Raw genomic sequence first — 20547 nt, 5'->3', positions numbered from 1 at the left:
ATTACATACAATAAATTCTTAGAGTATGATATGAAAAAGGCAGACTTTGAAAATGCTATACATAGTTGAAAAAGAAAACAAATAAGGCAATATTACACAAGATATTTTCATAATACTTGGAACCATCTACTGGCCACTGAAGTAAAAATGAACACTAATTTTATAACTTAAAGTCATGTGATAAAATGTGTTCTGTACATTTAGAAAACATGCAGGAATTTTAAAATGTACAAACTAGTTAAGGTTGATTCAGACTTCTAAGATTCTTCATTTTATTTTGAAAGAAAGAAAGAGAATTCTCTATGCCAATAATGTAGTTCTTTGCTTCTTCTAACAAGATAGTTAGCCCTTAATTTGCCATTCCAAGAATTGTATTTTGTAACAACGCCCAAAGTTTAATCTTTGGTTCAATCGCAGCGACTCTTGGCGCTGATGACCCATATCCTCCTGGGGATTGCTCCAGGCAAACATTCCTCTCTTCAGAGCCTGACTTCCAAGTGCCAAAATCTTTTGGAAAGATCAGTGCATCTTGCCATCATTAACTGATTTCCACCCACGTAACTGATTTCCCCCCACGTACCAGCTTAAAGTGTAGACTTCATTTTTATTCCAAAATCCTTTTATGCTTGTTCAACAAGTGGTATGGGTGGAAGATAATGCACAGATTGATTTGTTTGCATTGCAGAGGCCTGAAGTGCTCCAAGTCCAGCTTTTACTGTGAAGCCGGCTACTGAGGACACCGAGGGGCAGCTTGCTGCTAGTTTTGCTCTTCCATCGGGATACAATTTTCTCACTAAATTTGTGGAGCTTATTTGTGGATTCTCATTCACTTTTCCTTCAAGGAAATATGTCAGCATTTCTCCTTTTCCTTTTACACTGACTTTGCCCCGACAGACAAACTCAAAATTACGATTATTGAGCATCCGATAGACATCTTCCGTGACCTGGAGATGAACAGTTAGATAGAGTTCTTATTATACATCACACATGCACATACTTCAAAAATTCAAGTTTACCAATAACTCAGCAAATTCATCAGCTAACCCCTGATGCATGCACAGTGGACACTAGGTGGTGTATGTCGGACATGTGCTGAGATAAGATTTGAACTGTATCCAGCCGTAAATGTGGGTCTAGACCAGGGGTCTCCAAACTACGGCCCATGGGCCACATCTGGCCCGCAGCGGGCTGACATCTGGCCCGCAGCCAGTGGGGTGGAACGGGATTCCCACTGCCAAAAACACTCCCACGTCCGGAACCCCGCCGCTGACTCAGGATCCGGACGTGGGGACGGAAGCCACAGGCCGGACATTTGCTGCCGCTCTGTGCGGTGTCTGATGGACCCATGGGAATCCCCGCCCACTTTACTGGCCTATTGTCCAATCAGAGCTGCCGTCCTGTGACTGACAGTTCATTAAACGAATCAGCAATTGAGACATCTGTTATCCAATTGCCGCTCTGCATTGACTGAGTGACAGCTGCTTTATCCAATCCGTAAGCTCCATCTGTCTGAAATGAGCGAGAACAATGACAATGATGGCGGCAATTCAGACCAATTCAGTTATGGAAGGAAAAAAAAGAAAAGTGGACAGTGAGTGCCGCCTGTTTAATGAAGAATGGGGTGTAAAGTACTTCTTTGTACAAGCAGGTGATAAAGCCGTGTGTGTCATATGCAACGAAACTGTTGCAGTTCTGAAGGAGTACAATGTACGTCGGCACTATGAGACCAAACATGAACCAAGTTATTCCCAATTCACAGGAACACAGCGTTCGGAAAAATTTGAATCAATGCAACGCAGGTTGCTTTCCCAACAAGCTTTTTTTACGCAGAAGATAACTGAAAATGAAGCTTTAACCAGGGCCAGTTACAAACTAGGTTATGTGTTGGCAAAAAGAGGAAAGCCATTCACCGATGGAGATCTCATCAAAGAGTGTATAATGGAAGCAGTGGAAGAGTTATGCCCAGGAAAAGCAAATCTGTTCAAAATCAACAGTCTTGTACCAAATACTGTTGCTCGTAGAATTGAGGATATAGGAAGCAATATATTTCATCAAATTGCAGACAAAGCAAGAAATTTTCAGTTGTATTCTCTCGCACTTGATGAATCGACTGATGTGTGTGACACATCACAACTCCTAGTATTCATCCGTGGCGTCGACAGTGAATTTAATGTGACACAAGAATTAGCATCAGTGCATAGCATGCACAGCACAGTAACTGGAGAAGACATCTTCAAAGAACTGCAAAAAACTGTGTTAGAATATAACCTGGAGTGAAATAAACTGCAATGCGTGACAATTGATGGAGGAAAGAACATGTCTGGGGTGAAGAAAGGTTTGGTTGGACAAATCACAAAAGCTTGTAAGGTTGGTGGATTCTCAAAGCCCATGTTTCTGCATTGCATTATCAATCAACAAGCATTGTGCGGAAAATATGTGGATATGTCTTGCGTTCTAAAACCTGTTGTTTCAACAGTGAATTTCATTCAATCTCACGGGTTTAATCATCACCAGTTTCGTGATTTTCTGAAAGAAAATGTCTTGTGAAAAGGAAGAGGGAAGCTTATGTAGGGATGAGGAAACAAGGTTCAGATGGCTCGACTGAGGGTTACAAGTTAGCAAGGAACGAGCTGAAAAAGGGGCTGAGGAGAGCTAGGAGGGGACATGAGAAGTCCTTGGCGGGTCGGATCAAGGAAAACCCCAAGGCTTTTTACTCTTATGTGAGGAATAAAAGAATGACCAGGGTGAGGTTAGGGCCGGTCAAGGACAGTGGTGGGAATTTGTGTATGGAATCAGTAGAGGTGATGAATGAATACTTTTCTTCAGTGTTCACCAAGGAGAGGGGCCATGTTTTTCAGGAAGAGAAGGTGTTACAGGCTAATAGGCTGGAGGAAATAGATGTTCGGAGGGAGGATGTATTGGCAGTTTTGAATAAACTGAAGGTCGATAAGTCCCCTGGGCCTGATGAAATGTATCTTAGGATTCTTTGGGAGGCGAGGGATGAGATTGCAGAGCCTTTGGCTTTGATCTTTGGGTCCTCGCTGTCCACGGGGATGGTGCCAGAGGACTGGAGAGTGGCAAATGTTGTTCCTCTGTTTAAGAAAGGGAATAGAAATGACCCTGGTAATTATAGACCGGTTAGTCTGACTTCGGTGGTTGGTAAATTGATGGAAAAGGTCCTTAGGGATGGGATTTACGACCATTTAGAAAGATGCGGATTAATCCGGGATAGTCAGCACGGATTTGTGAAGGGCAAATCGTGCCTCACAAATTTGATAGAATTTTTTGAGGAGGTAACTAGGTGTGTTGATGAAGGTAGGGCGGTTGATGTCATATACATGGATTTTAGTAAGGCGTTTGATAAGGTCCCCCATGGTCGGCTTATGATGAAAGTAAGGAGGTGTGGGATAGAGGGAAAGTTGGCCGATTGGATAGGTAACTGGCTGTCTGATCGAAGACAGAGGGTGGTGGTGGATGGAAAATTTTCGGACTGGAGGCAGGTTGCTAGCGGAGTGCCGCAGGGATCGGTGCTTGGTCCTCTGCTCTTTGTGATTTTTATTAATGACTTAGAGGAGGGGGCTGAAGGGTGGATCAGTAAATTTGCTGATGACACCAAGATTGGTGGAGTAGTGGATGAGGTGGAGGGGTGTTGTAGGCTGCAAAGAGACATAGATAGGATGCAAAGCTGGGCTGAAAAATGGCAAATGGAGTTTAACCCTGATAAATGTGAGGTGATTCATTTTGGTAGGACTAATTTAAATGTGGATTACAGGGTCAAAGGTAGGGTTCTGAAGACTGTGGAGGAACAGAGAGATCTTGGGGTCCATATCCACAGATCTCTAAAGGTTGCCACTCAAGTGGATAGAGCTGTGAAGAAGGCATATAGTGTGTTAGCTTTTATTAACAGGGGGTTGGAGTTTAAGAGCCGTGGGGTTATGCTGCAACTGTACAGGACCTTGGTGAGACCGCATTTGGAATATTGCGTGCAGTTCTGGTCACCTCACTATAAGAAGGATGTGGAAGCGCTGGAAAGAGTGCAGAGGAGATTTACCAGGATGCTGCCTGGTTTGGAGTGTCGGTCTTATGAGGAAAGGTTGAGGGAGCTGGGGCTGTTCTCTCTGGAGCGGAGGAGATTGAGGGGAGACTTAATAGAGGTTTATAAAATGATGAAGGGGATAGATCGAGTGAACGTTCAAAGACTATTTACTCGGGTGATTGGAGCTATTACGAGGGGGCATAACTATACGGTTCATGGTGGGAGATATAGGAAGGATATCAGAGGTAGGTTCTTCACGCAGAGAGTGGTTGGGGTGTGGAATGGACTGCCTGCAGTGATAGTGGAGTCAGACACTTTAGGAACATTTAAGCGGTTATTGGATAGGCACATGGAGCACACCAGGATGGTAGGGAGTGGGATAGCTTGATCTTGGTTTCAGATGAAGGTCGGCACAACATCGTGGGCCGAAGGGCCTGTTCTGTGCTGTACTGTTCTATGTTCTATGTTCTATGTTCTATGTTCTAAACTGATTCTGAGTTCGGTGACTTGCCTTATTATACAGCAGTTCAATGGCTTAGTTGTGGAAAGGTTCTATCACGGTTCTTTCAGCTCGGAGAAGAAATTGATTCCTTTCTCACAGAGAAGAACATAGAACATAGAACATAACAGCGCAGAACAGGCCCTTCGGCCCACGATGTTGCACCGACCAGTTAAAAAAAAAAACTGTGACCCTCCAACCTAAACCAATTTCTTTTCGTCCATGAACCTATCTACGGATCTCTTAAACGCCCCCAAACTAGGCGCATTTACTACTGATGCTGGCAGGGCATTCCAATCCCTCACCACCCTCTGGGTAAAGAACCTACCCCTGACATCGGTTCTATAACTACCCCCCCTCAATTTAAAGCCATGCCCCCTCGTGCTGGATTTCTCCATCAGAGGAAAAAGGCTATCACTATCCACCCTATCTAAACCTCTAATCATCTTATATGTTTCAATAAGATCCCCTCTTAGCCGCCGCCTTTCCAGCGAAAACAATCCCAAATCCCTCAGCCTCTCCTCATAGGATCTCCCCTCCATACCAGGCAACATCCTGGTAAACCTCCTCTGCACCCTCTCCAAAGCCTCCACATCCTTCCTGTAATGTGGGGACCAGAACTGCACACAGTACTCCAAGTGCGGCCGCACCAGAGTTGTGTACAGTTGCAACATAACGCTACGACTCCTAAATTCAATCCCCCTACCAATAAACGCCAAGACACCATATGCCTTCTTAACAACCTTATCTACAAGAATCGACCCAAACCACTTTTATCAAACACTGACTGGCTTTGGAAATTGGCATTTTTTGCAGAGGTGACAGGCCATATGAATCAATTGAATCTGAAGTTGCAAGGTGAAACAAATTTGATTTGTGATCTATTCGCGCATGTCAAGGCATTCAGGGCAAAACTGATGCTATTTCAAGGACAGCTGAAAGTTCATAACTTGGTTCATTTTCCATGTTGTGAAAAATTTCATGAAGAAAGTGAAGCAGAATTTCCTTCTTCATTTGCAACAGAAATCATTAAGGACTTGCAAAAACAATTTCAGGAACGATTTTCTGATCTTGATGGAAACACAGATGAAATAAAGCTGTTTCAAAATCCATTTGGCTGCAATGTTGAAACACTCCCAATTCAGTTTCAAATAGAAATTATTGATCTCCAATCAGATGACATGCTGAAAGACAAGTATAAAGAAGGAAATCTGATCCAATTTTATAAATCTTTGCAGCCTGAGCAGTTTCCAAATTTGAAGCGATTTGCTTGTGGATTTGTATCAGTTTTTGGTACAACGTACCTGTGTGAACAAACATTTTCAAAAATGAAGTATGTCAAGTCCAAATATCGAGCAAATTTATCTGATGAGCATTTGAAGTCCATTCTAATAATTGGCTCCTCAAGCTTGAAACCTCAGTTCAGCAATATTTTGAAATTAAAAAAGCAGTTCCATCATTCCCATTAATCTTGTGCAAAACTTCATGATTTGTTGGTTATGATTGAAAACTCCAATTGCCAGAATTGTGTAGAAAGGTACAGACTGAATTTATTTTTGTTCAACCTTTATTAATGGTTCAAGTTTATTTTGAATTTCTTTGCTTTGTTTCACTGAAGTTCTTTCTTGGGGCGTGTTTATTTTTCTTATTGTGTGCCACAAAATGGGGCAAATTCTCATTTCAAGTAAACATTTGTAAAATTTCAGTAAATAAAATTAACTAAAAAATGAATAGCCTGCTTTTCTCATCTGCAGTTAAGTAATTGATTATTTTGTCAGAGCATTTGCTAATGTTTGACATTTTTACTCATTATATATCATTTCTCAGTGTAAGCACGGCATTGTTTCTTTGTAATTGTCACATTTCTCTTTTGTTCTGAATCATATCACGCTGATTACAAAGATGATCCAAATAAAACTTATTCATTCATTTAAATTTTATTAATTCATTTATAAAACTAATTTTTTTTCTTTGGCCCCCGAAAATGTGTAAAATATACGATGTGGCCCTCATACTGAAAAGTTTGGAGACCCCTGGTCTGGACATTCAACAAAGTCTAGAGTGCCCCTGATGTAGGTCTACTTTTCTGAAAAGCCGTGTACTTGGAAATAGGTGCAGAAACCTATGTCTGGAAGAGAATGATTTTCGGGCATTTGGTCAAAAATAGCAGTTAGAAGGCCTTCTGTGACAGTCCCACCTCCTGCTCTTAGACAAAAAGAAATTGTACCTTCCTTAGTCCATTGGTCTTTGCTGCCTACACCAGATGAATTAGGTGCAAAGTTTAACTCCCTTTTGGGCAATCTTCAAAATTGGTGCCTTTCTGGTGTTTAAAGCATGAAATAAAGCAGGAAGATGGCTATGCTCCCTTCAGCCTTTACAATCATACTCTGTCTTTGCTTGTGTCTGTTGAATCTGCAAGCACTCCACCCATTCCACCCACCAGCCCACCTCATCTCCAACCCATTCCCACCTCATCCAACTTGGTTCCCCAGAGAAATCTCTGTAAATTACTGGACAGCACAATGGAGACTTTCATGGGCAACTCCTATTGCTCTGAGAACAGGACAGTTTCCTTGTACATTGGAGAAGAAATTTGGACGTTCCATTAAAAAAAAATCAATTGTTATTACTTCTGTTTAAACAAACTGATAAGACATATAAAATGACTATTAATTCTTCCATATTTCATTTTAAGATTTGTATCTACTGCAAAGCTAGCTACTGGTGGGAGATGCGAGTTGGACTTTTTAACAAAGGACAATCGAATAGTCCAGATATTTTGCAGCTGCACTGCAGAATTTTGCTTGATATGATGTCTCCCAAGTGACAGGGTAGGGGGCACAATGGAAGAACTCTTGAAATGGACAATATAGCAAATAGAAACTGTGGCTCATGTGGAAATCAGCAATATAAAAAAAAGTAGACTGGTGTCTTTCACATCAACTTTTAGGAATTAAGATGCCCCATTAAAATTCAAGAGCTCAGGAGTAGAGATTTTCTGAACCTCCACAGTACTAATGCTGGCCAGTGTTTCAATTTATTGAGAATGCAAATGTGCTGGATTAAAAGATATGCATCAATAAACTCCAATATATTCAATTCTGCATTTCCTATACTGTTTTGCAAGAGGAATTTACTGACTTGAATTTTGCCTTGAACTCCCGTGCTATCCATTCTGCTGGCAACATTTACAGTGTTTCCCCAAATGTCATACTGCGGTCGTCTTGCTCCAATCACACCTGCCACCACAGGGCCGACGTTTATACCTTTGTAAAGAAAAGGGAAAGAGGAATGTTGCATTGAAGTATGAATGTTCAGCCTCAATCTTACAAGCTGAAAGAAAATAACTGATATCAATTTAGGGCAGCAAATGAGAAAAGATTATTGAAATTCAAATGATGTTAAGCTCATTTAATTTATCAAAATATCTTTGGGCAAAACGTAAAATGCAATCTCTAACGAAAACAATACAATGACATGAGAAATTAAAAAAGGAAACAAATGCCATTTGAACCTTGAATCTATTCTTTCCCATAGGCCAGGTACAAGCTGCGACGTCATTGTTTCTCCTCAAGTGCATCGAATAGCTTTGTTAACTCTTACAAGCAAATGTCAAGTTTTCCCTCTGGCTTATAAGTCAATCAAGTAGAAAATAAGGATTCTTGACTTCTGGAGTATTCCATTCAATTCTGGAATCCATACCCCAGGAGGATATATTGGCTTTGGAGTGGTGTAGCATGTGGTGACCCACTGTAACTGCATGTTATATGCCTGGACACACCCCTGCTGCACCTGACCTGAGACTCCTCCCTTTCCACCTGATCGAGGTATAAAGGTAATGGTTCCTCCCCTCTGCCTCAGTCTGGGCCAGGCTGACTACAAGGGTGTGTTCCAGTTCTTTGCGATTAAAAGCCTGTTGTATTTCACTCACTCGCTGGAGTCCTCGTAAATTGATGGTGCATCATAGCATAGGTTCCCAGAATGGTACCGGGTATCATGTCCATAGAATCCCAACAGTGCAGAAGGAGGCCGTTAGGCCCTTCAAATCTTCACCAATGCTCCAAAAGAGCATCTTGCCCAGGTCCACCCCCTGCCGTGCACTTACCATGGCTAAACCCCCTAACCTACACATCTTGGGACACTAAGGGACAATCTAGCATGGGTAATCCATCTAACCTGCACTTTTTTGGACTGTGGGAGGAAACCAGAGCACCTGGAGGAAACTGATGCAGATACAGGAAGAATGTGCAAACTCCACACAGATAGTCACCCAAGGCTAGAATCAAGCTCGAGTCCCTGGCTAACCACTGCGCCACCGTTCTGCCTGTGTCCTGTTATATTATGAATTTCAGTCAATATTTTAAAAATTGAACACAAACTATTAAAATGGCCACTGCAGATCACATGACCTTTGGCATTTTGAGCTTCAAATAGTCCTGAGCCTCAAGTGGATACATAATTAAGTATGGATATTCACAACCAGAGAATTCACATATCCCTTTCTTTAAGGATGGATCATAAACAAAAGCGTATAGAACTCCAGTTGGCCTGTGTCTCTGCTTCACCCTGGACTAAAGAGAACATCAAAACTCAATGCTTGTAAAACGGTTGTGAATGAATCCTATCGACCTTCCAATGTATTATGACGGTTTCCCTTATCCAAACTAGGCTGGGTGAAAATCTCAAGCAGTAAAACACAAGATAACTGGAGTCAGCATATAACACCCTTTGGGTGGGATTTCCTGGCTACGCTTGCTCCAAGGCTGGAAAATCCTGCCCGAGGTCAACGGACCTTTGCATGGTCTGTGTCCCGCTCGTTACGATTCCCGTGGCATGTGGGACGGGAAAATTCTGCCCTCTGTGTGGAAAAAGAACTTTGGACTTATAGAAGTCACATGGTGAGGGAATCGTTTTTGTTGTCTGCTTTTAAAACTGGCAAGCTGCTGCTTGTAGGCAGAGATTCACCAAAAACTTTCAATCCAGCTGCAAATCATCCAAGCCGCCAAAATAATAAACAGCAATGCCTTGACAGTGGAAGATCCAAACAAGCAATGAAAGATTTACAAAATGCTCGTTAAAGATCACCTGAGAATCAGACTCCTGGAAATTCAATTAGAAGAAACCTCACATCTTACAGTAAGACCTTCATCAACCTTTACTTAACTTAAAGTACCAATTCCATTCAAAAAACTACAGGCCTGCCACGAAAGAGACTGAGGTAATTATAAGCTGTAACAGTATATTTATCTTCATCTGTATCTAATGTTTATGTGTGTGAGTGTGTCTGTGAGAGGGGTGAGTGAAATGACGTGTCAAATTCAGGGTAAGTGTAAAGCCTTTCTTCCAGCCTAAAAGAGTAAACCAATAACTAATTTGTACGGAGTGCCCCTTTAAATATTCATGCTATAGTGTCCTTCTTGTTTCTTAGTGTCATGTGTTACTGAACAAGTGCTAGATCAGGAGCTGGGCAGACCAAGATTTTTTAAAGAGTCCTTTGAGAAGCTCAGACCCGTATATAAATAATTTGCTCATTGTTGATATTTACTTTTGGATCACTCCCTGGATATCTAATAAACAGACTGATTCAGTAAGATGCATGGTGCACTTTCAGTATGGAATGAAGGCCCTTATGCTACCAGCCATATTGGATGCTTAGATGCTCACTTGTTCCTGATAAATGGACATGATGTAAATAAATTTCCTTGGGAATGAATACTGGTGTACTATTTGGCCATGGACTTACCCTGAGCTTCACTCAACATTCATACACAGATATGAACATGCACTTAAAAGCTTATATTCCTTCCAGAAGGGATCATTGCCTAGCAATTATAAATGGGAACTCAGATGAAACTTTTCCATTCCATAACTCAAGGGGAGTTGATAAACTTACTTGAGAGGAGATAAATAACCGACACTTTCTTTTGCATTTGGTGCATTATTAGGAGAGGCCAAATGGACCTCTATAGTTTTAATAATGAGTATTGCTGAAAAAAGAGATATGCTGTTGAAGCTTTTCATCTTGCGCTCATCAGGAAGATACAAGAATACCAAATTTCCAAGGTAACAACAATTTATACTGCATGACGAAAGGGTACTGACTGATTGACAAATGGACTCTGGTCAAGGAATTGCATTGTCCCCTTTGAAATTTGGTCTTCTTGTATCTGTGCTGGTGAGTGCAAGATGCAAAGCTTCAACAGCTTGTCTCATTTCTCAGCAATACTCAAGTTCTGCATGAGCAAACAACCTTGTCAGAATGTTTAATTACAAACTACACAACAGATGTATTTCAAAATCTTGTTGAATAATGAGTACATAATACATTGCATGAATTCATCTATATACACATGCTTTAGCTACTTTATCACTCTGTAGTACATAGAATTAACAAATTACAAAGTATTACTAAATTACCAAAGTAAGATTATCACTATTAATTCTAAAATAATTACTTACCAACTCTTAAGACAAAGTCATTATATGATTGATAGTTGATTTCATCTAGAACATCAAACATCTCGATTGCAAAATCTGCCAGTGTACTCAGGTGAGAATAAATCGATCGTTTTGCCTATGATTTGAAAAAGATGAAGAAATGTTCTCAAAATTGTCATTGTGCTAATATCCATTTGTTAAAGTCACAGTTGACAACACGAGACATAGAATTATATAACGATACGAGAATTAATTCAGATCAATTGTGACCTTGCACTTGGAGAAACTGTTAATTTACTAATGAAGTTAATTTTCTTAGTTTGTTAACTGAGATTGGTTCAAAGGGATTGAGCATGAAACACAGACTGTATTGTTGGTTTCTTTGATCACAAGTCAGACAGTTTGTTGATTTGATTTACAGATGGTTCCATCGATTTAAATAGAAAACTGTGACCAAGATCTGGTGCGTCCTTCAATTAAGGTTCTGAGCCAGGAAATATTTAAACACTTGTGGTTTTATTTTTGCATCTAAGCAACCAAAAGAATACATCCCATTTCTACTATCTGAAATCAGTCTCCAACATTTAACAAAAGAATAATGCTTAACATCAGAAAGTTGCATGAGATACTGGGGCTGATGTTCGTTTGCTTTGCCTTCAGAGTATGGCTATTTACTGGATGCAAAATAAAGGAAACATAGGCACTGGGCTGGATTTTCACGGAGTTGGGATCAGTTGGAAGCCCTTCAAAAATGGTGGCCTGGACCCAATTCCAACACTCTTGACCCCATGCCTGGGTACTTGATTTTCAGGAGTGGTTTTTAAGCATTTGGGCTGGTTTGGATCATAAACCAGCATCCTAAACTCCCAATCTGGCCAGCTCCATTGCTGGATAGTTATGTCCAAGTCCTCCAAGTTGGGCTATGTTTACAATGAGTTATGGCTCACAGCACCTCAGAGGTGTTGTGAACCACAGTTTGTATGAGGGAACCTTTAAAAAGGTCAGTTCAAAAGGTCCTCCTCATGCCCCTCCCTCATTCTAAATGTAATCCATCCCAATGCACCCATATGGCCCTTAATAGCCCCATGACAAGCTATGCCATCCCAAACAACCCATATGTCTCCTCATGCCCCCATGCCAAGATGTTCCTTCCCAAACAACCCCAATAGTATTCATACCCTCTATGCCAAGCTATGTCCCCAAACAATCTCTATGGCCCTTCATTACACCCATGCCAAACCCATTTTCAAATCGCTACCACTGCAGCCATACACTTTCATTCTCTGCTCTCAGGAGCAATATTTTTCGAAGAGGTAGTCCTGTGATGGGAATCATTTGGCCTATGGAAGTGACCTGTGAACTCACAAATATTGGGGGGAGAGGGAGGGGGAGGGGTGATCAGCAGTGCCCCATCAGAAACATATACATGAGGTGATTGACAAACCAAATAATGACGATAATGTGCATAATGAAATAAGATTTTGCACCATCAATCTCATGGAAAACATAGCTACCTTGACAATGTCCAAAGTGTTTGCCAAGTTTCAAACTAACTGCTCAAGAAAGTTGATAAGTATTTATTCTGGACCATGACTAACACAAGGGCAAGTGCCAATATACTACCTCTGTGACAGACAAATATCCACAGATGTGGAAGGCCATGGTGAAACCTAATGCTGTGAAACTTCCTGCATACAATAGTTCATTAATTCCATGTGCAGGATCCATAATCCTGGAGTACAAGTACAGTTAATCCTCCTGGGTGTCACAGATGTTTTATATTGTGGAAACGAAAGGCCCAGCTATTACTGATCTATCAGTGTGCCGTGACCACAAACCAGTTACAATTTACACAATCAATCAGACATCACAAGGCAGATCAACCTCAGAAGCTACTCCTATCAGTGTTCATGTCCTAACATTGAAATATCAACTGAGCAGCAACTTTATACTTGCAGGACAATGCAAGTCTGTCAATTGATCCACCACATAGTGCAGCATCCACATAGAAGAAAAACTAAAGGTCAAACTCGACAAAATGAGAGTGGGAATCATTTGAATAGTACAAGAGCACACTGATTGGCACAGCTCAATCATGTGTCATACAGAAGGATGGATCATTAAGAGCATGCTTCAATCCATGATGTTTAAATGCAGCTTTGAAATGTTATCCTTACAAAATACCCATATCAGATGTGTTAAATCTGAGATTTGCAGCTGCAAAATTCTACTCAAAGCTTGATACCAACTTGGTTAATAGCCAGTACACTTCGAGGATGAGTCCTAAAATCTTACCGCATTTCATACTCCATTAAGATTATACTGTATTCAAATTATTTTCTTTCAGGCTATTTGATAGCCAGGATCTTTCTCAATCTCACATGGACCACATTACAGGCACTGTACCAGGATGCATCTGTATTGCTTTGAAGGTTTTGCTGTTGTGAGAAGAATAAAGTAAGAACATGACCATTGCCTACTCTAACTGATGCAAGCAACACCTAATGAATGATTGGTGATCAACCATCTGAAGTATGACATCAATGTGCAGGTCAATTTCTTTGGTTCTATTTGTTCCAGTGCTGGCATCCAAATAAAATAGAGCATATTGAGGCCATGCTAACACCTCAAGATTTGGACCATCTAGTCTCTTTAATTTCTTGTCTCCATATATTCCCAATTTTGCTCAGATTCTTCATCGCCAACAGAATTATTGAGAAAAGATGTACCTGTTCTGTGGCACAAAGCCCACCAATAGCATTGACATTACAATTTCACAAATCTAGGGAGACGATGACTCTAGAAATAGATGCCTCACAGAAAAGTCTGGGAACATGCATTACTACAAAAAAGCAAACAAATTGAATTTTCTTCAAAGTCTCTGTCTGTAGCACAAGCAATTACTTCAACAGTGAGTGGTAAACTTTAGCTTTAGTGGAATCATGCATTTTCATATCTATTTCTTTGCAAAGAGATAAGCAGATGCAAAGAGATAAGCAGAGACTGATCATAAGCCATTGGAGGTGATATGGCAAAATCTATTGATCAGCGCACTACCAAGATTGCAATGTCTCTTGATAAAGATACAAGTTGACAACAGTGAGATTAAGTACAAGCCAGGTAACTTGATGATCACATTGGATTACACTTAGTCAATTGCCTAACCCAGAAATAGAAGATCTACAGGGTGACTTCATTGACATTGAACTTGAAGATACATTTTGCGCAACACAAATGTCAGCAGCTACAAGAAGAAATGGCAAAAACATTCTACACTGCAGAAAATGTGGAAAACTATCATTGACAGGTGGCCTGATACAATTCAGCATGCCCGTGAACATGCAAGACCATTTTGGCCCTACTAGGATGAGCCAGACATACGTTGGGGATTTATTTCTCAAGGCAGGCAGGTTCATCATACCAAAATCTTTGTGACCTGAGATTCTTCAACAACTTCATCACTCACACATGGGCATAGAATGGACAAGAAGACTCACAAGAGAGACAGCCTATTGGCCAGGTATGACCAATGACATTGAAGTCAGCATCAAGAAAGCATTGGACAAGTCAGCACAAAGTACCACAGATTCCATATGAACCTCCGACCTTGGTCCAAAATCGCATCCAACCTCTTTCATGTCCAAAGCACTGACTTTGTCATCATTGTCGACTATTTTACCAAGTACCCCATTATTTGATAATTGCACAATACTTCAAGACAACTGTCCTGCATACTCTAAGTGCCATTTTCAGTTTATTTGATGTGCTGAGAGAAACCATTATGGTTAATGGTCCATAATTTATTAGTAAGCCATTTCAGGATATGTGAGAGAAATGGAATATCAATCACACTAGCTTTTCTCCTCATACACTTAAACCTAATGGTCTAGGTGAATAAATTATTTTCACAGTGAAAATCTAAATTCTCAAATGTAGATAGACCAAACAAGACCAAGAGTTGCATTCAGACCTGGACACGTGATGCCAACCAACAACGACACTTTTGTTTTGCCGAGCCTGAGCTAGAACCTCCATCTGCCTCAAATTGTTCTCCATTGTCAGAGGGCATGATTGAGTGTGGGGTGTGGGGGTAGGGTGGTAACTCCCAGGTTCAGTATTTCTTTGACTTTGACCTGGGTGGTATAACAAGTAGACGCAGGTATGCTAGCCTCATCAACAGCAGATGTGAAGTCAAACCCGGGTCCAGGCCTGAGTATTGGCCTTGATCCTTGAAGAAAATCCTGAATTCCATTAGGGAATTTGCCCCTTGTTCAAAGTCCTTCCAAGTTCGGGTATGGGGCTGAGGATGCCAGCACATAAAAATAAACGATTGCTAAGATGCGCTGGCAATGGCATGAACACCTTATAATTTATTGAAGATAAAGGCAATTCTCTGGATCCCAAGATGAACGCAAATTACTGCAGATGCTGCAATCTGAAACAAAAACAGAAAATGCTGGAAAGATCTCAGCATGTCTGACAGCATCTGTGGAGAGAGCACAGAGCTAACGTTTCTAGTCATACATTTATCAGTTCTCATTTAAAGTTTATTTATTAGTCACAAATAGGCTTACATTAACACTGCAATGAAGTTACTGTGAAAAGCCCCTAGTAGTCACACTCCGGCGCCTATGCGGGTACACTGAGGGAGAATTTAGCATGGCCAATCCACCTAATGTGCAAACTCCACACAGGCAGTGATCCCCAAGCTGGGAATTGAACTTGGGTCCCTGGCACTGTGAGGCAGCAATGCTAACCACGATACCACTGTGATGATATCATCAAGTCCTGGAGTGGAACTTGAATCCACAGCCACCGTGCTGCCCCAAGAGACAAGGTCAGAATTTAAATAAAACAATTCTACGATTTTTTTTGTTTAAGTCCCTTTCAGTAGGAAAAGCAATCGAGCAAATGAAAGCAGTAAAAAGACTGCCTTTAAAAGGTGAGGATTGGTTTCTATCAGAAGGCCACATCCAGCACTCTCTACCTTGCGGACTCCATTGTGGAGACAGACATGTCCTACCTCTCCACAATTTTCAGAATCATGCCAAGTTTTTAACAAGTCATGGTTCACAACCTCTCAGAGGAGCCATGAACCCTAGTCTGCAAAAGGGGACCTTTTAAAGGCTGAGTTAAAAAATCCTCCTAATACCCCCTATGCCAAGCTATGATCCCACCCATACACTCTGCCCTGCCCCCCTCCCCCCCTCCCCCCACCCCTCCCACATACCTTCTATGCCAAGCTCTGGCACTTTACTCACCTCTATTTGAAGAATTTCTAATATCCGATCTTCATGAGTAGGTTTATTCTTTTTCTTTCAAAATTCTGACATCTGATGCACTTATTGTGGTATAATTTTCAATTATATAGAATTTACAACAGAGGAGCAGATCATTTGGCCCAATTAGTTCATGTAAGTGTCAAAACTCAACATGAATGTATACATATATCTGAGCATATGAAGAGACAACACAGGACAGGATTTTGCATTTTGGGTCAGGACTGTATAAAATGGATTGGTTGGTCTTATCTTTGAATAAACTTTAAATATCTTTAAATATACCTGTTGGACTTTAACCTGGTGTTGTTAGACTTCTTACTGTGTTTACCTTATCTTTGAAAACAGGGCTGACCATTTCGAAAAGTAGATTTTGAGGTAGTCACTGGTTACTGATTTGGAACACTTCCACCTATTAAACAAGGGGTTTGTTTTTGCATTTAATCAGTGGGATATTGGAGATTTCCAGCTTGTCTAATGTACCCTAGTTCAGCCATTTGAGCTCATTAAGATTATTGTCCCGTTCTACATTTATGCATTGGTATTATTGCGATATGACACAAAAGATTTGCAACACTTTCAATTAGATGAGTTAGTAGGGATTATCAATGCTTACATGAAACAGCAACAGTAATTGTTTGCCCCATGGTTACAGGAATCCATTGCTTTTATAAAGAAACTAAAGTTAAGACAAAAAGAAACATCTGTGGAGCAACACAACTTCATTAAATAACAGGAATGCCCATCTGTGTTATGCCCTACAGGCAAATACGGTTACATTAGCAATCAAATTTAGCTTGATAGCCTATAGAACACAGGTAGAAATTCTGGTTCTCTCTTCTTTGGTTATTTGTTCGTCTGAAGAGATTAAATAAATTAGAGAGAAAAGTACAAATAATACCCGTCCTGTCAGAAAGAATGGATTTGAAGGGTTAAGTGTTTTTTTGTGGTCCATCATTTCTCATGTTCTGATATTCTCTTTGTTATAAACCACATTGTGCTGTTTAGCTGAACAGGGTTCTATGAATAAAGTAAGCTCAGCACTGTTTACATTTTAATAATCTATCACTTGCTGTCTTCCTTGTTATTTCAAGCTACTGTACATTTTTCCTTTGAACTTACAAGGATAATATCAAGGGATGAGTGTTTATATCCTGCTTTCATATGGATAAAATGTTTACTAAAAATGAAATCATTTTCCATCTCGGTGTCTGGAGGTGATTCTTACATCAACAATTTGACCAAGCTCATTTTTGACCTTCAGAAGTTTGTGTTACAGTGACTGGAAAGCTGACCTTCGAACTGTGTTTACAGCCAATTAAAAAAAACCATTAAAGTAAATAGTGTCTACTTAGAATCATAAAATCTACAGTGCAGAAGAAAGCCATTTGGCCCATTGAGTCTGCACCGACAACAATCCCATCCAGGTCCTGTCCTATCCTTGTAACCCTCCTAACCCCCTGACATTAAGGGGCACTTTATCATGGCCAATCAACCTAACCCACACATCTCTGGACTGTGGGAGGAAACCAGAGCACCCAGAGGAAACCCAAGCAAACACAAAATGCAAACTCCACACAGTCACCCGAGGTTGGAATTGAACCCAGGTCTCTGGTGCTGTGAGGCAGCAGTGCTAACCACTGTGCCACCATGCCGCCCCTTCTAAAATGTATGCTGGGAATGGAAGGCAGAAAAGGAGGTGAGGATCTAAAACTTCAAAAAAGTATCGGAAACAAGACAAGCAATGACTATGCTTACAGTCTACTTATTGTGTGATTTTTACAATGTCTTTGTAATTTTACTGATAAACATGTTCCTGAATAGTTTTATTACTCTTATGCAATTTAATTCTGTGCCACAGTGCATGAACAGATAAGCAACAACATTTATTGTCTCGGTAGTTGGGTGCTAGCTGTTTACGAAACAGCACTTGGGACAAGATTTTGCGTTTTGGGTCAGAATCCAGGCTCAAATTGGGATGCCAATCCCGCATTGTGTGAGAGCAGTCACAAGACATGGATTTTGTTTGAATTGGCCAACTCATAGCCAGAGGGCACACTCACTGTGGAACTAAGGATGGTGGGCTCTTGAAACTGGAGGGCAAATAGGAGGTAAGGGAGGGAGATTCAAGATAGCACCGGAGTGAGGCAAATTCTTGCACGCAGTGCCCAGCATACCCTCTAATAACTCCTGTTCTATGCTTCTAAAACAGTATTCTAACTCTTTTAATTAAGTTGATCTTTCTCTACACGCTAGCTATGACTGTAACACTATATTCTGCACCCTCTCCTTTCCTTCTCTATGTACGGTATGCTTTGTCTGTATAGCAAGCAAAAAACAATACTTTTCACTGTATACTAATACATGTGACAATAAATCAAGTCAAATCAAATCAGAGGGCACCTCCATCTTGAAGGCACCTCCTTAGCAAAATTACCCAAATCAAAAATGGCCATAATTGTACCATCATTTTGAAGGAATTCCCACTCCCCACTATGGCCTGTAGCCACACCTGTGGTCAGGTAGGCAAAGAAAAGAGGGTCTCAGTGACATTCTGGAGCTTAGACCCCAGTCTGCCACTATGAGGCTGCCACTAGGCAACTGCTGTGCTCCAAATACTGTGGGGGCCGGGCTCGCAGGCTGACTGGAATTGGTCTTAATTGGCTTTAAATTAGCCTAATCTGCTTTCAGGCAGGCATCCATTCCACCCCCGAGCCAACCTGAAATGAAATGGTTTGTGGGTGGGAAGGTACCAGAAAATCAGCATGCCAGCCAATGCTATGAAATTTCGTGACTGCGCATCTCTATTCCTGCCCGCATATACGGTTAGAAATCCTGCCCTCGATCTCCATTTATAGTATTTTCATGATGCTAGTCACGTCTGGAATACTACATGGAATAATGGTGTGTCCCAGAAAGCCGCCAAAACAAAACCCTCCACACAAAGCAGGTAAGACCCAAGCACGATGTAAAACACATTTCTGACAAAATTGTCAGCAGAAAACATGTGTATACACACAGACTAAATAAAACTCTGAAGAATGGCAATTCATTTATTACATGTAGGAGAATTTAAAGTTAGCTCTTTCTCGTACATAGATGAACTGGATCATTCCCCATGTAACAAAGTAAAAACCCATTGCTGCCAAAACATTTCAATGCCTAAATTTTGTATAGCAGTAAATGATTGATAGATTGATGCACCCGTTGGAATGAAATTTCCACCAATTTATGGTGAAAATCTATAAAATCATTTTGCAATGTTCAGCCTGTAATGAATAGTGTGATATGTCATTTGGAATGCTGGAAATGGAAGTGTTGATCTAAAAAAAAACACACACACACACACACACATCCCTGTCCAGGCAAAGAGCAAACTGTTTCATCAGACTTCTAAGGACCTGCTCCTCTCAATTAAACTAAAGCAACAATTGTGTTTGCATCAAATCTGCTTCTAGTTTCTGTTCAGGTTGACAAGCTCAGAAGAGGAGAAACGCGGAACATTCTTTGGATTACAAAGCTTTGCTTCACTCTTTGAATCTGCAACAAGAACGCAGAGATTTCAAGTTGAGTTGGCTGTTTAATGTAACTGAGCTTCAACTTGTCAAAGCGATAGCCAGTAATCCTCAATCAGTTGGGCCCTGATGTAATGAGATTTTGTCATGGAAAACAAGATGTCAACTGTGAAAGTACTTCACTGCTAATTATAATAACTGAGAGTGATATACTGTTGCTTCTTTATGGATAAAGCCTGCTATTTCCTGTAGCCCAAACATCGAATACTCAAATTTAATATATTTAGTTGTACATAGAATTGCATCTATTTACAGAATATATATGAACGATAGGTGTTGTTTGAATATGTATCCACACAGGCTGTTATTCCTGCAATCAGGTTCCAGTAATCTGGAGACGGACTGCAGGGAGGGCAGCCGCAATGCAGACCAAGGTACCATGGCTCGGGAAGCTGTCTGGGATGCGGTGGGGAGATGGAGAAGAAAGGGATGGGGGCTGGGGTGGTGCAGTTGGGGGAGAGCAGAGAAGAAATGAGACAGTAATAAGGGCTCTATAAATAGGGGAATAGATAGCATCCTCTGCAGCCAAGAACAGGAAGGAGCTGCACTGTTGGGATGGGCTGCGCCCCATCTGAAATGGGATGGGACTTGTGCCCTGAGGGAAAGTAAATAAGGAGGTGGCAAAGAATTTAAACTAGTAAAGGGTGGGGATGGATCTACAAAAGATGAAAGCAACTTTAATGTAAATGAAACTGGGCAAGAGAACATTGGAAAGAATAG

At 40.9% G+C, this 20547-nt stretch overlaps 1 protein-coding gene across 1 annotated transcript in view; it reads right to left on the bottom strand.

Moving 5' to 3' along the window:
* Positions 1-620: 620 nt before the first annotated feature.
* The window catches only part of LOC144508552 (adenylate cyclase type 1-like), a 273546-nt gene continuing 253619 nt past the window's right edge, over positions 621-20547 (bottom strand). The window contains exons 18-20 of the mRNA XM_078236602.1: positions 10995-11109; positions 7677-7801; positions 621-944 (exon numbers count right to left, since the gene is read on the bottom strand). Coding sequence (XP_078092728.1) covers positions 621-944; positions 7677-7801; positions 10995-11109 — 564 coding nt within the window. The remainder of the gene's footprint in view (positions 945-7676; positions 7802-10994; positions 11110-20547) is intronic.

The sequence above is a fragment of the Mustelus asterias genome, chromosome 2, assembly GCF_964213995.1.
Source record: "Mustelus asterias chromosome 2, sMusAst1.hap1.1, whole genome shotgun sequence".
Taxonomy (NCBI): Eukaryota; Metazoa; Chordata; class Chondrichthyes; order Carcharhiniformes; family Triakidae; genus Mustelus; species Mustelus asterias.
Note: the sequence above shows the minus strand (reverse complement) of the source record. Positions and strands in the feature narration are given on the sequence as shown.